Source organism: Chenopodium quinoa, unplaced genomic scaffold (genome assembly GCF_001683475.1).
Source record: "Chenopodium quinoa cultivar QQ74 unplaced genomic scaffold, ASM168347v1, whole genome shotgun sequence".
NCBI classification, from domain to species: Eukaryota; Viridiplantae; Streptophyta; class Magnoliopsida; order Caryophyllales; family Amaranthaceae; genus Chenopodium; species Chenopodium quinoa.
In genome coordinates, this window is record NW_018742770.1 from 4507245 (window position 1) to 4522132 (window position 14888).

The 14888-nt window shown below is 36.4% G+C and overlaps 2 protein-coding genes across 2 annotated transcripts; both read right to left on the reverse strand.

Annotated features, from left to right (window-relative positions):
• Positions 1 to 1058: 1058 nt before the first annotated feature.
• Positions 1059 to 5687, reverse strand: LOC110724875 (probable inactive ATP-dependent zinc metalloprotease FTSHI 3, chloroplastic). The gene is made up of 4 exons (XM_021904369.1): positions 4255 to 5687; positions 3005 to 3328; positions 2152 to 2452; positions 1059 to 1817 (listed from the first exon to the last, which is right to left on the reverse strand). Exons 1-4 carry the CDS (start codon positions 5287 to 5289, stop codon positions 1615 to 1617), a joined length of 1863 nt encoding a protein of 620 aa, XP_021760061.1. The 5' UTR covers positions 5290 to 5687; the 3' UTR covers positions 1059 to 1614.
• A 5897-nt stretch (positions 5688 to 11584) lies between these two features.
• Positions 11585 to 13542, reverse strand: LOC110724876 (surfeit locus protein 6 homolog). Its single transcript, XM_021904370.1, has 2 exons — positions 12649 to 13542; positions 11585 to 12186 (listed from the first exon to the last, which is right to left on the reverse strand). Exons 1-2 carry the CDS (start codon positions 13367 to 13369, stop codon positions 11780 to 11782), a joined length of 1128 nt encoding a protein of 375 aa, XP_021760062.1. The 5' UTR covers positions 13370 to 13542; the 3' UTR covers positions 11585 to 11779.
• Positions 13543 to 14888: the final 1346 nt, after the last annotated feature.

Genomic DNA, 14888 nt, shown 5'->3' on the forward strand with positions numbered 1-14888 from the left:
TCCTTGAATATCGGTTGTGAAGAGATTAAAGGCCGCACAACATGACAGAAAATAGACGGCCCAAAATGAATGGCATATGAATCTCCCTACAACCTGGATTTTGTTCTATTTTTTGAGCTGTCTTACCATGTTCATTACACATTTTTTAAACTTTGCAACAATTTTTATTTTTAATTTTTATTTTTTGTCTATCAACTTTGAAGCGGTACAACATAAATATTGACCATGCAATTTTTGTTTTTAAGTCTCACTTAAAGCCTCTCTTTCGATTCCAGAAGATCATGGGATCGATTTTTAACCCGGTCCTCTGTGGCTTTCCTAAACACTAAACAAAATCACTTTTGATTGTGTTCACACCATATATTTTTATGATGTTTACTCACCCCTATATATCATTAATTCCATGATTATAAAATCACATACGAAGTGCTCCGTATAAAAACTAACCCGTGAATACGAATCTTACATCTTAAGGTCAAAGTTAAACCAAATTTGAAAATCAAATCCGACTATATTATTAAACCAATCAAATAGAAGTATAGAACACAATCAACCATAAATAAAGAGAGAGTCAAAGTGAATAAATCAAGAAATTTTGCAACAATTCTACAAATAATTACAGTAGGTAATGGTTTCCTAATTGCTTGTCCGATTCCTCATGTAATGGAAGAAAAGGTGAAGCATGAGTAGTTTGTGACTAGGATGGTCCTTGATATTTGTCTGCATTTGAATTTTCAGTATTATGAAATATGAACTAGTTGAGTGTGGGGGACTAATATCATGCAATTACAGCTGGGAGTCACTGACAATTCTGCATCAGAATTTCTAGATGTTACTTTCAGTATTTATTCTACAGTAATTTCCCAGTAATGCAAAACTTACTAGATTTAGGGTCTATTGTTCTATTCCGATTTATTGAACTGAGCTAAACTGAACTAATTGGAGCTGAGTTAAGCTGAACTGAATAGAATTGCAATGAATTGTTTATGAAAAAAGGAAATTAGGAACTGAGCTGAACTAATTAGAACTGAGCTAAATTGAACTAATATGAAATTAAGATGAAGAGAACATATTCTTAATCGGTTGGAACGCTGACAGGATACAACTCTCTCAATAAATGTTGTTGCGTTCTCAAGCTTATAAGCATGAGATCTAACTAAGGTGGAACAACTTCCTTACTACTTTATCGAATCACTTTTCAATTGTCATTACATATTACATGACTCGAATGTTCGTTCTATTAGTAAGCTTTGAGTCCTCACTTAAGTTTGCACTGATTTGCCATTGATTGTCAAAATGTTGCTAAATAAGGCCGAAAATACCAGGCCAGGCCTTAAACGGGCATTGGTCTGAGTAAGTTTTTGAAACAAAGCCCAGAATCCATCAATCTATTTCACTGGGCCAAGTAAGGGCCTGGCCTGCTATGATGCTATCAAAGTTGAAGCCATATGGGCCTGGCCCAGTCTAATCCACTAATAGCCTGCCTTACCTCTAAAGTAATTAGAGAAAAGAGCCAAATTTTCTGCTGTAAGACTGTAACAGAGAACCTTCATTTTTTAAAGTAAATGTGGCAAAAAATATAACCATTACCAAAAAAAAGAAAGAATAGTGGTATCATGAGCTTAATGTTTGATAACCTAGTGGCCCCTGAGTTCCTTCAGTTTTTGGATCAGATTTTCCCATAATAGATGGCATCCAGGGGAATAATTTACCAAGCTCCTTGCTGATTACACTCGCGGTTGGTTGCTTATTGTTGATCCCGAACTTTGCTCTTTCTATGCCCTCCATTATATCTTCTCTTGAAACTGCTTCTCCACCTGTTTACAAACAAATATTAAAATCCAATTTAAACATCAGCAATATGATTTGAAAAACTAAAATGAATGTTCAGATTCTGTATTTGGTAAATATAGATCATATTGTAAACTGAAGGAAAATTTCTGAAGTCCCATGAAGCGGAAACAAGGTACATGATATGCTGGCTTCCTTAGGAGGTAAAGTCCTCTTGTGACTTGTGCACATGCGGAGTTGTGGACAAAAAAATGGGAGGATGGTTTGGGGGGGGGGGGGGGGGTAGAGTGTATAGTTAATGAATGTTTAGCTAAAGCGTGTAAACTGCATCGCATATAGGCATATAGCTGAGATTCTTACCTCTGCGCGCAGCAAGTAATGCAGCTTCATTGACAATGTTGGCAAGATCAGCACCAACAAGGCCTTGGGTGAGGGATGCAACAAGGTTGCAGATAAGCTGTTTATCCTCCTCAAGAGGAATATCTCTTAAATGCACAGCCAGTATCTTTTTCCTCCCTTCTTCATCTGGCTCTCCTACAAGAACTTTCCTAGAGAAGCGACCAGGACGACAAAGAGCCTGATCTAATGCTTCAGGTCTGTTTGTTGCAGCAATAACAATCACCTTTGTATCTGACTCAAACCCATCCATTTCTGTCAGCAACTGCCAGTAAAAAAAAAAAACCAACTCTCAGTCAAATACACAGGGTAAGTGGTAAAAAAACTCCAACACATCCAATGGACCTCAGATAGGCATATAAACAGTCGAAATAAACAAGCAACTATGAGAAACCAGGAATTACATAGTAGGTTAATTAGCCTACATACAGTACATAGATAACACAGTGAAGTTTTCACATCATGTATTGAATGCTGTGAAAAAAAATCGGGGTGGGGAAGATGATAAACCAAAAAAAAAAAGAGCAGACTTCAAAAGATATCAGGGGCTAAACAAACAAAGATATCCACATAAATGATAAATCAATAAAGCTTACATGATGAAGGAAATCCAAGGAAGAATAACCAAGTACAATGAAAAGAACTAAGGCTAGCGGCTACTGATATCAAAATTTTCAATTCACCATGTGTTTTCTTTCCTTTTTTTTTTTTTTTTTTTTTGGGGGGGGGGGGGGGGGAGGGGGGGTGGGTGGGTGGGTGGGGGGATTATGGAGCCTTCAACAAGATGCACCAATATTTATATGCAAGATAAAGTTACCTGGTTGAGTGTCTGATCACGTTCATCATTGAAACTTCTACCCCGCCTTCCTCCAACAGCATCAAGTTCATCAATGAATATAATTGATGGAGCACATTTCCTTGCAACACTGAAAAGTTCTCTAATACGTGCAGCTCCTCTCCCAACAAACAACTCAACAAATTCACTGGCAGATACAGAGAAGAATGGTACACCAGCTTCGCCTGCCACAGCACGGGCTAGCAAGGTTTTTCCAGTTCCAGGAGGACCTACCAGCAGAACACCTCGCGGTAACCTTGCTCCTAATTTGTTGTAATTGATAGCACCTTGAAGGCACAATACTATCTACAAAGAAAAAATTATTCCTTTCTTAGAAAATCTTTGCAAAGGAAAAAAGTCAACCAACTAAACTTTGATCTTCAACATTAGCTATTCACACATTTGTATGTAAAATGCAATTTTGCAAAGTCGCATTCTGATGGCCATCAAAACACAACTCCACCCTTTGGTAATTTCCTCTCAAATTTCCATGACAACCACCACTAGAGCAGTAATGAAAGTACTGAAAATATATGAAGAGCACTACATGTTTGAGGGTAGAATTGCATTATTATGTACAGTGGCATAGGATTTTTTAGACAAAAGTAGCTCATCACAATTACCACCATATATTACCCCGCCTAGGCGCCTACAAATGAGTTGTCAGAGTAACAAGAGCTATAGGATGCTAAGATCATGAGTTATCCCAAAGCAAGGTCCAGACATCAATTTAAGATGCCATTCACCATACGGTTTAGGAGCATAGCTACAGCCAACCAGTTACAGGTCTTTTTATGTCTCTAGAAGACTAAAACACTATTCTAGTCTACAGGACTGCTCATGCAAAGAAATTCTTTTGATGAGAATAAATCAGCCGTGATTTGAACATAAAAAAACTGGCAGCTCCTGGTCTTGAAATCTACTTGATAAAGATGAACATGCTCATCTCACATACTGGCCACCATGAACTTCCAAAAAAAAGAAGCTGCCCAGTTGTCCCATACCCTCAAATTACCTTATATTGCCAAAGCCTCTGATTCTAAAATCTGAGCAAGTATTTATTCACAAAAGCCTTAGGTGGTTGCCTAATTTCAATAATCAACATCTATCACTACATTCACTGCCTTCAAAGAAGGCTAAACAAAGGCAATATGGAACAGTAAATCAGAGTAAACATGTTTCTGTCTTATTAGTGCATCTAATTTTACAAGGTGGAAGGAAAGATAGCATACCTCCAGGAGCTCAACTTTTGCAGTATCAACACCTTCCACATCATCAAAGCTAACAGCCTGATTACTAGGCTTTCGTTTCTTCGCAGGACCATTAGAAGCATAAAGTTGTCGATACAGCAGCCACATTAACGGAGCCAGTGGAATCCATAATGTCAAGATAGTAAGTAATATACTCCTGAATGACATTAGTGCTGATTGAGGAGCTGAACTGTATGTAATTCCCTTTTCTCTCATCAAACCTAGCAGAAAGCTTTCGTCATTATCAACCTTTCTTGTAGCATACTGCCACTCAGGAGCAGCAGATTTTTTCCTAGTGCCTTTTGCAGGCACACCTGTGGTACTAACTTCAGTGGTAACCCCAGCCACGGGAGCAACTTCACCTACTACATTTTCAGCTTGATCATTCTCCAAACCCGAATTCTCTTCCTCTGATTGAGGAGAATCAACATTAGGAGCCTTAGTATTGTAGTATATCCGGCGAGACCCTTCTTCAAAAAGAACTTTTGAGGCAGACCCGGTCTGAATGCTCATTACCAAGTCCGAATAAGGAACAACTTTCGGTGATGGAATCGACATTAACTTCACAAACAAATAACAAACTCCTAAAGCAAAGGAAATTGAAGTGGCAAGGGTAACCTTCTTCATATGCTTTCTCAAAAACATCCCAAAACCATTCAACGTTGATCTAACTGGAACCCTTTTCAATCTTAATGACAACAACCTCAACCTCGGCCGCAATCGCAACGAAAACCTCCTCTTTACATCAAAAAATTCCCTATTCTCCAAAAGGGCATCTTTATTTTTACTAGTTCTATCACTAATTGACCTTACTTTACTACAACAAACAACCTCACCCAACAAATTACTATAAATTTGAGGCTTCATTGAATAAAAAGAAACACAACCATAATTGGGCAATACAGAATAAGATCTACAAATACAACTATCAAAAGATTTAGCTCTAACAGCATGAAATTTATAATTTCTGGGATTACCCACTACTCCACTACTAGAAACCAGACAAAAAGATGACATTTTTAATATGTAAATGTGAAAATTGCTACTGAAATTGACCCATCAAAACTATAATCGGCAATCAATTGTAAAACCCAATTCTTTATACTGTTAATCAGAGTAATAATTAAGCTTAAATCCAAAAAAAAGCAACCATAAAAATTGAGCTTCTTCAGCAGAATAGGTGAAGAAATAAAGGGAGTTTTGAAATTAATTCTACCTCGAATAATATAATTCCCCTGAAGATTGAAGAGGTGGGATTGTGTAGAACAGAAGAAGTTGCTTCAACCTCTGGGGGATGATTGGGATATCATAGATAAGAATAGTTTTCGACTTAAACCCCTTTGTATGGGTTTGGCTTTTGGTGATTGGTGATATGGTGAAAATCTAACGAGTTTAAGTTTGGGACGGATCTCATATTCTCACGTGGAGTTGTAAATTTTTATTTGATTTCTGGAAAAATATCATGCTATATAAATGATATTATATTATTTTATTTTGGAATTAATTTGGAGTTTATAAATTACACACGTCACAAAATCTCAATTCCGAGTAATCTTTAAAAGACTTTTTGAAAGACGCTTCCTAATAACTTCTTCAAACTCAATTTCGACGGTTTGGTTCGTAACAACTCAACAGCAGCGAGAATCATTATTAAAGATAGCAATGGAGCACCTATCAAGGCATCTACGTTCAATCTCGGCACTGTAAAAGTATTTATAGTGGAAGCTACGACTCTTCATGAAAAAAATCTAACTTGCTCTTCAATGTGATATTCAAAACATTGAAATTGAAGGTGATAACCTATTAGTCATCAACTCAATAATAAACATTTGAGCAATACCTTGAAAGATTGAGCATATTATTAAAGACACTCGTTTTCTCTCCTTTCTTAGTTTCGCAATTGGAGTATCCAACATGTGTAGTAGTAGTATGGATATTAATGTTTATAATAACTCAAGTCTGTTTTTATTCTTTCTTCTGATACATTAGGAATTTCCCTTATAAAAAGGTCTAAAGTTAAACCTATTTAATTTGATAAGAAGATAGGTATCATGAAGGAATCTAAGAGCATCCATAATGATTGTGCAAAGACTTGCTAAAAATTTCTAAATAATTGCTAGCTACATGCTTACCGTTGTGGAGCTATAACTTCTTTTAACTAAGCCAATCTACATGACTCTATCCACCCAACACACACATATTGATTATTTAATATTTGTAAATGAACAAAACCATAGGATTTATTAATTTTCACTTAATTCATGCATTTTTGCATGGTACTATAAATATCTGATTTTTTCTCAGCGGCTAATTATATGTGTTTCCTGCATCTTAAGGAGCTCTTATCCTAATATATAGCATATGAGCACCAACAATACATGGTCCATAATACAAGGTAGAACCATCCTTCAACATCTAACAGACCCTCACTAGTCAGGTACTAACTAGTTGAGCATGTAACATACAGAAGTCAGAACCATCCTTTAACATAGTACCAATCACTCGACCAGCTTTCTCCAATGCTGTAAACCATTTCACAGCAGCTTCCTCTGGAACACCACTTTCTTTCGTAATGATTTCCTCAAAAAGTCGACACAACATCAGGAAACATTTTGGCAGATGAACCAGCAATATATACAGAAGCCCCTTTAGCGAGCAAAACCCAGACTTTCTGCCTATGCTCTGAAATGTCATGTTCATGACTTTATGTGGCTGCTCTCTCAAAAATGCAGCACAAAAGCCCCCACCTTTTTACTTTTGAAAGAACTCATTTATCTTGTGAATGGAGTATATAAGAAGATTTCCGGCCAGGTCCCCTTACTGAGATAAGCTGACAAGGGGGAGTGATGCAACTAGGAAGTAAACTTTTTTGTAACTGAAGCAGAACATAACCCCAGTTCATAATGTGGCAGACGCTTTGTTGTATAAAACATCTGGCAAAAGATCAGAATGCATTATCCTCTGAAGTGTATGTACGAAACCATTGTCACTTTATCAGGATGAACAAGAGAGGGAAAAGGAAAGGCCCTAGTTTGCAGAGTAGGTGACCAGCCAGATCAACCATTTAAATGCAACCTCAAGGACAGGAAAGGGTTCATAACAAAAGAAATTGTGAGGGAGTGACACAGATGACAGATATGTCAATAATCAAGTACACCCATTCATGTGAAAATATAAGGACAGTAAGTTTTCCTATTAGCTACATGGGCATAAATCGTCTCTACCTTCTGGCAAGGCAAAAATATTTCATGACCTGCTGCAATGTGATTCACAACCTGCAAAAAATGCATGACATTAGCATCTGCTATAAGAAATAGCATTAAATCAACATCACCTAAATGCAATAAGAAGAAATATGTAGTTTCCAATTGACCCATGATCTCATAAGCAAATTCTATGTTAGTCTGTTGATTTAATTGAAAAAACAGCACCAGTTTTTTAGTAGTAATCACCTAAACAGCTAAACCGCACGGTGTGCCTTTTGTAAGTAGTAATCGACAATTGTTCCTAAAATATTCTATCTGATTACAAAATAGACATTCTTCTGCAGACTTCCAGACATTACAAAGCAAAAACTAAGGTCATCCAGTCATTCAATTAGATAAGACTACAAGAGTTGGGAAGAACCTTAGATGGATACTGTAGTAAACATCTTGATTGTTGTCTGCTTTTGTAGGGTAAGAAGGTAACTAAAGGAACATAAATACTTACTAAAAGAAAAAATGAGATCCATTTTAATGACTAAATATACTGTTGGAAGAAGGCAAACAAACAACATTGGGCAGAAAAAAATCCTCAAAATCAAGGATAGAATTGGAAACTAAGAATCAACCATTGACTACAAAAAATGAACACCAACACAACAACACACATCTAAAAATCCACACCCACGGCCACACCCACACATTAAGATGAAACTAAGTTCAGCGTAAAAAATGCTATCTAACTTCATATCACCATTCTAATAATATCACTAACTAATATGCTACAGTGACACCAAAAATGAAGAAAGTATTCTCAATTTACCATATCCTGGACTAAAATATGGATAAATAAACAGAAAAACAATTCATCTGTACATGAAGGCACAATAGTTTCAGATTTAATGACTACCAGCTAGGTATTTTAAACAGAATGAAAGAAGAACACAAGTACGTAACATACACATCAAAGACGCAGCAACCAGATGGTTAGTTTTTTTTTTTTTTTTTGACAAAACCAGATGGTTAGTTACCAACCTCTCCAGATCATAAAGTACATTTAGATTAAAACAACATAGGTTGGAGACAAAGTTAAACCAAAAGAGCAAAGCAACTTAAGTTAGCAGAAAATGTTATTTAATTAATTTACTTGTGGGGTAAAAAAAATAAAAAAAAAATAAAAAAATAAAAATATTGCCTCGTTGACATCAGGAAGACCAATCAATTTACGGAACGTAAATATGCAACTCACATCTATAATTCTATAAACTGCCACTATGATACCATCGCACCACGCTTCCAAAATAATAGTAGTTGAAGAGGATTCAGCAGAATGAGTTGTAACTCTAAAATTTTGGCAAGAGAGCCATTTGCAACCTTTTCCAGCACATCGGTACAACTAAACCTTCAACGTATGAATGCTCAGTACATCCAACAAAACCATCAAAATCTGAAATGCTGTCAATAATGGAAAAGAGCGGTCTCATTCACTGCATGGCAGGCCCTTAAAAGGTTGTTGATTAAATCTAAAAGCTTCTAAACACCATCAGCAGCACTTTTGGTTTCTCCTCATATGTCAAGGCTTAACATAAGATCTTTCACTTCCACCCCCTTGACGTTATGATGCAAAGCTTCAGACACCATCAATCCTTATATTCAGGGTGACCAGGAAGGCTTACGACATGGTTTATGAGGATGTTAATTTCATGACAGTGGGATCAGGTCTTCATAGTAAACCACCTGTACAGCATAAGCAAAAATGCCCCAACTTTGCTACACCAGTTTTGATATCTCTGCTAAGAAACAGCTGAGGATTGATGCAGTAACAGCAGATCATTAGTGTGACAGAGGCCAAGTAAAGAAACAAGTAGATCATAGAAAGATAACAGTTATAGAAGTATAAGGCTTTGTCAGGGTATAACACTTCCAAAGCAAAATTGCACATTGGCCACTTACCCAGGTCCTGAACGGATGAATCAGTAGTCTAGCATGTGAAAGCTGCAGCTACATATGCCAAATTTGGCCCAATACATTTCCAATTGTCTCTCTGAGTATTGGAAACTTTTATTTCCAACTTGATTTACTACTTATGTCCTTTTAGACCCAGGTGATCTGATGAACACTCCCTCCCTGATCAGCACCGTCTTACTGTGGCTGCTAGCACAGAGGTAGCCTGATCCCTTCCTAGAGTCATGTGATCCCGTCATGACCCCGCACACTTTGAAAGAGGCCAAGAGCCTTGTCAGTCATTGCCTTTCTTCACTCATGCGCTCATCGATTTGTCCTTGCCCTTCGGACATCATAATTACGTTTAGTCCTACAAGGCAACAACTGCCACAATAACCTTAACCCATTCTGAACAATTACCAACTAAAGGACATAAAGAGATTTCTGACCAAAAAAAAAATCTTTCCAATTGAGATGGTCTAGGTAGTAAGGACCAGCTAAATGGAAAAACCCTTCCATAGTGCATTACTGGATCAGGCATTCGCCCAAATTTCCAAGGATCCTCACTGCTGTCACATCAGAGTCCAGACCATTTTGCAACTGATCACTGACAGAACCAGCACCTTTAGAAATCTTCAGGATTTGGCTTTTTGCCCCAAACTATTTGGTTAGTCAGTACCTTCCCACAAGTTACGCACTTGTATGCACTTTGTTCTTGATAGTTGATAACAAAATAATTTTGCACTTCAACTTTTACAATGCAATCAAACACTTCATTCACCTTTTTGGTGGCTTTCAGTGTGGCATACAACCAGCACTTAGCTTAGTACAAGGGTTGAATCCCCAGCCTCTAGTCCTCCGGATATCAATATAATGGTAAAATTTATCTCTCTTTCTGAGTTTCTATATCTAGTCACAGTGACGGACTGACGGGTGACCACTGCTTAATCAGAGACAACCACTTTGAATCAACAGCACTCTCGAGAAATGGAAATTTCCAAGTACTCCATCAGTCATATAATCGTAGTTGTTTACCTAACACAAGGTATTAGCTACTACAGTTATCAATCTTATCATCATACCCTTCAATCTTTTCTCATATAAGTAAGCCAAAATTGAAAATTACTAGGATAAAAGTGCACCAAGACTAAGGTCAGATTACTATGCTAGTTAACCTTACTTAACGAAAGTCTATCCATACAAAAGGTACCAAGAGAAATGTGATAACTTCAGTATATCAGTGCAACTTCACAATCTTTTCATTTAGCAAGATAGTCAAAATTAAAAAAATCCAAAAAACTTAGAAATATTACTTACCTTATGTCGAAAGTAAGCAGGACAAAGAGACACATACTGAAAGTCTGGAACTCAAAAGCTCGCCCAGTACTGCCAAAACAGCTGAGTATTTTGATTCATCTGCATCATATCGCAAGCATTCTGCTTAGTGCCAACACTGTGGCGTTGTGACCATATCTGCTATGAGGACAAAAAACCAACTCTTTGTATCTTCAAAATGACGGATCAATCATTTCACAACTTCATTTAGGCTTGGAAAATGGAAACACAACTGACTAAACAAGCACGGTATGGTAAAACTCACAGACTCATGTGTACCAAAAGTAACCAATATGCATCTGAAAATGAATGCTGCAATGAGCAAAGGAAGCATCTAAGCAACCATTACCACTGTGAGGCGAGCAGCTCAAAAAATAGCACAATAAAAGAGGTATGCAGTGTAAAATGCAGCAAAAGAAAGCAAGAGCTAAAGATAGAAATAGAGATAGAGTCCATAGAGAGACTAGGCTGGTAGGCTCTAGCACTAACATTACTTCATTTACGCTGGAGCCCAACTTACTAGATTTGGATATTGAGCTTCAGTTCAAAGGATGCCAAACCAACGAATAATATACAACTAAAGGTCTACATCTCGTCTTACATTTCAATAATCGATACTTCGATAGTCAATATATGGTTATAGTATGGAGAACACAACCACAGAAATGATCAATAATACTAAAGACCTTCATCAATTGGGTGCATAATGCTAAATCTTTGGTAGACAATGTACAAGCATAATCCACTCCCTGTGATTAAAATATAACACCAAACATATCATGGATTTCATCCAGAAATAAAAAGAATATAAAGGATAACAGCCAAAAAAATGGAAAGTCAAAAAAGAGTGAACTTCATTAAAAATGATTGGACTTTAACAGCAAAACAACATAAAGGAGCAAAAGCTTGATCCTCCCCATCCCCCTTAACTAACTACAACCATGAAAAGTTGATTTTTTTTTTCCCCCGAAGGAGTGAGATTACATAAAGACTAAATTTTTATATTAAAAACTCTATTGCAAACCTTAATTCCCTGTAACAAAGCCCTCTTTGCGGCCCTCAAACCCTGGCCTCATAAGCTTTTTTTCTCTCTTATCAATTTTCGATTGCTTCTTTTTGTCCTTCTTAGCCTTAATATTCTCATTTCTCTTATCCTGCTTCCCTCGCTTCATCTTCTCAGTAGTTTCAGTCCTCTGCTTCCACTTCTCAACACTCTTGGCATGCTTCTTCTTATCCTTCTGTAAACTTTTCTTCAGCAGCTTGGGATCATCATGCACTTTATTTCCCATTGTCCTCTCCATTGCTGACTTCCAAGAGTGCTGCTTTGCCAACTCACCACCCTTTTCCGGATCCTTCATTGCCTCTTCCAGCTTCTGAGCTCTTTGTAGCTCCTTCTCCTTCGACAATCGCCTCTTCTTCTTCTTATTAGATACTGCAATTAGAAACAACAAAAAGTAGACAATTTTCAGTTCCCATGTTCAATAATGTCCATCATAGTAACTACTTCCATCAATCCAACCTCGAAAACCATTTTAGCCATTCCAACATCTCATAATTTCATACACATATAAACCCATTAAAACTATAGAGCGGCACATAAATTCTACAATATCACATTCATAGTACAAAGTAAACTCAACACATTAATTCTACAATGGATCGTATCAACAAAATATATGTTGGACCATGTCATCTAACACAATTAGTTAGCACAAGAACAATAAAACAGTAAAGATGTTACTGACTTTCAAAGATTGAATGATTGCAATTTACAAGAATATGAACATATAATTCAACAGAAACAAGACATAAATTATCAAAAAGAAATAAAACCAATGCAAACAAAAGAGAATTTCCCATAATAAAATTGAAATAACATCAAAGAAAATCTTACCATCATCACTAGAAGCAGCTAATTTCACCTTCCCAAACTCAATTCCTTTAGCAGCTTCAGAAACTTCCTTCTCAATATTATCTCTTTCAATTTCTTTCTTCTCTTTAGCCTCTACATTCTCCACCTTATCATCATCCCTCCACCTCTTCCTCCCATCCTTCATTTCTCTCCTCTCCGCCTTCCTCCGCTTTCCCTCGCCGCTTCCATCGCCTCGGCTCGCTCGTAATTCCTCAATCCTCCTATGCAACCTCTGCCTCAGCTCCTCATATGTCACCGACCTCTTATCATCATCCAAATTCCTCAAATTCAACCCACTACCACCACCATTATCCTCCTCATCATCGTCTTCATTATCTGAATCTTTCTTCACCGATTTTTTGGTCTCCAATGACTCCTTCAACAAATCTAGGGTTGATTTCGACGATTTCTCAGGGTCTAATCGATCACGTCTCGATTTCTTCGTGTTTTCAATCGATTTAAGCTTCGCTTCTGCTTTCGCTGCTTTGGATAGCCCTTGAAACCACGGTTTATCATCGTCGTTCGTCGGAAGATAGAACTTCGCCGGAATTAACTCCACAAGCTTGTCGAAGAAGCTAGCATGGTCTTTGACTAAGGTTTTGATGTCGCCGACAACGTCGGAGGAGTTTCCGGCGACTGCGGCGGCGGTGGTATCGTCGGCGTCGATAATTAGGGCGTCGGAAGTTTGCTTCTTCTTCTTCATTTTTCGAATTGCGACGATGAAGGAAGGGTCAAGGAGAAAGCTGGGTTTTGAGTAAGGGGCAAGAGTTTTTCTGTTTTTAGGGTTGCGATTTTGCAAAAGATGGTTTTTTTTTCTTTTTTTTTTTTTGTTTTCTGGGCTTTTTTGTACGAATTTTTTGTTCCAATATTAGTTCCAGAGGCCCAGTTTTTGTTCTTTGTTGAATTGAGCCCAACCAATCCAGCTTTTAGAATTTCTATATACATTCGGGTATATTGTACACCTTATTAACTTAAAACTTTTTTTTATTATTCATTTGATAACAAAATGAAAAATAATCATCTAAATAAGAACAAATATTCATGGTTGTATAATACATGCGGGTGTATATATATTGAGTTTGATGCTCATTGATGGAGAGTAGATCGAGTAAAACTGACTCGATTTTTCAGAATTTGATTCGGATTATTGACTCGGACTCGAAATATAGAAGTTTTTTTTAGTTAAATTTTTGAATTTAACTTGATATAATGAATTGAATCAACTTTAATCTAGAAAATTAATTAAAATATTCTATTAATATGTGTACTAAGAATGGAAATCTGTATCTTCTAAACAAGCTTATAAGTTACAGTGATGTGTGAGTTTAGACAAAAAAAAAATAAAAAAAAGCAAGAAAGTGTTTGTTTTAGATTTTTAGTATTAAGGGTCTATTATCTTCATATTATTTTTAATTCAGTTCAGTTCAACTCTAATAAGTTCAATTCAGTTCAGTTTTTAATTTCCTTATCTCATAAAATATTCAGTTCAATTCAGCTAAGTTCAGTCAATCAAAATAGACCCTAAGTCCAAATGAATATTTGCAAATACTGATTGTCCCTCATTAAGAGGGGATGTTGCTTATTATTACAATAATAAATCAAATGTATGATATCAAGTATATTTTTTTTATATATCATTAGCCATGAGTTAACTTATTCAAACTTATCATCATCAATCCATATGTGTCATCGATTATTGTAGTGATATTTTCACTTGAATCTTATATGCTTTTTTCCTTAACCTTTTTGGCTCTTGATTCCATTATAGTTGCGCCACAAGAATTACCTGAACTCTACACAAGTTTGTAACTCTTATCAATGTACATTTATGATATACTATGAGAGGATTTAATAAACCTATTCCATGATACCATTTGAAGCACTTTAAATTTGTAGATATAATATCATATAGGTTTAAGGGCCTATTTTCTTTAGCTTAATTTCAGTTTAGTTCAGTTCACTTCCAATCAATTCAGCTCATTTCAGTCCACTTAAGTTCAGTTTTTAATTTTCTTCTCTCATAAACAATTCATTTCAGTTTAGTTCAACTCAAATAATTTCAATTCAACTCAATTAAGTAAATCTAGACAGACCCTTAATTTGTATGACTATGAATTTTTAGAGTGCAAAAATAATTATTCTATACATAAAAAGGAAAAAATTTTGGATGCAAAGGTAAGGTGTTAATTAAAATTGCTACATGCTAGATTATGTCTCCTCGG

Bases quoted from the DNA above. Each gene is read 5' to 3' on its own strand.
- LOC110724875 (XM_021904369.1), bottom strand. From the start codon at position 5,289: ATGTCATCTTTTTGTCTGGTTTCTAGTAGTGGAGTAGTGGGTAATCCC. The intron at 3,329-4,254 runs GTATGCTATCTT...TTTTCTTTGTAG, and splicing joins CAAAAGTTGAGCTCCTGGAG to ATAGTATTGTGCCTTCAAGG. The intron at 2,453-3,004 runs GTAACTTTATCT...TTTTACTGGCAG, and splicing joins GTGATCAGACACTCAACCAG to TTGCTGACAGAAATGGATGG.
- LOC110724876 (XM_021904370.1), bottom strand. From the start codon at position 13,369: ATGAAGAAGAAGAAGCAAACTTCCGACGCCCTAATTATCGACGCCGAC. The intron at 12,187-12,648 runs GTAAGATTTTCT...TTCTAATTGCAG, and splicing joins AGCTGCTTCTAGTGATGATG to TATCTAATAAGAAGAAGAAG.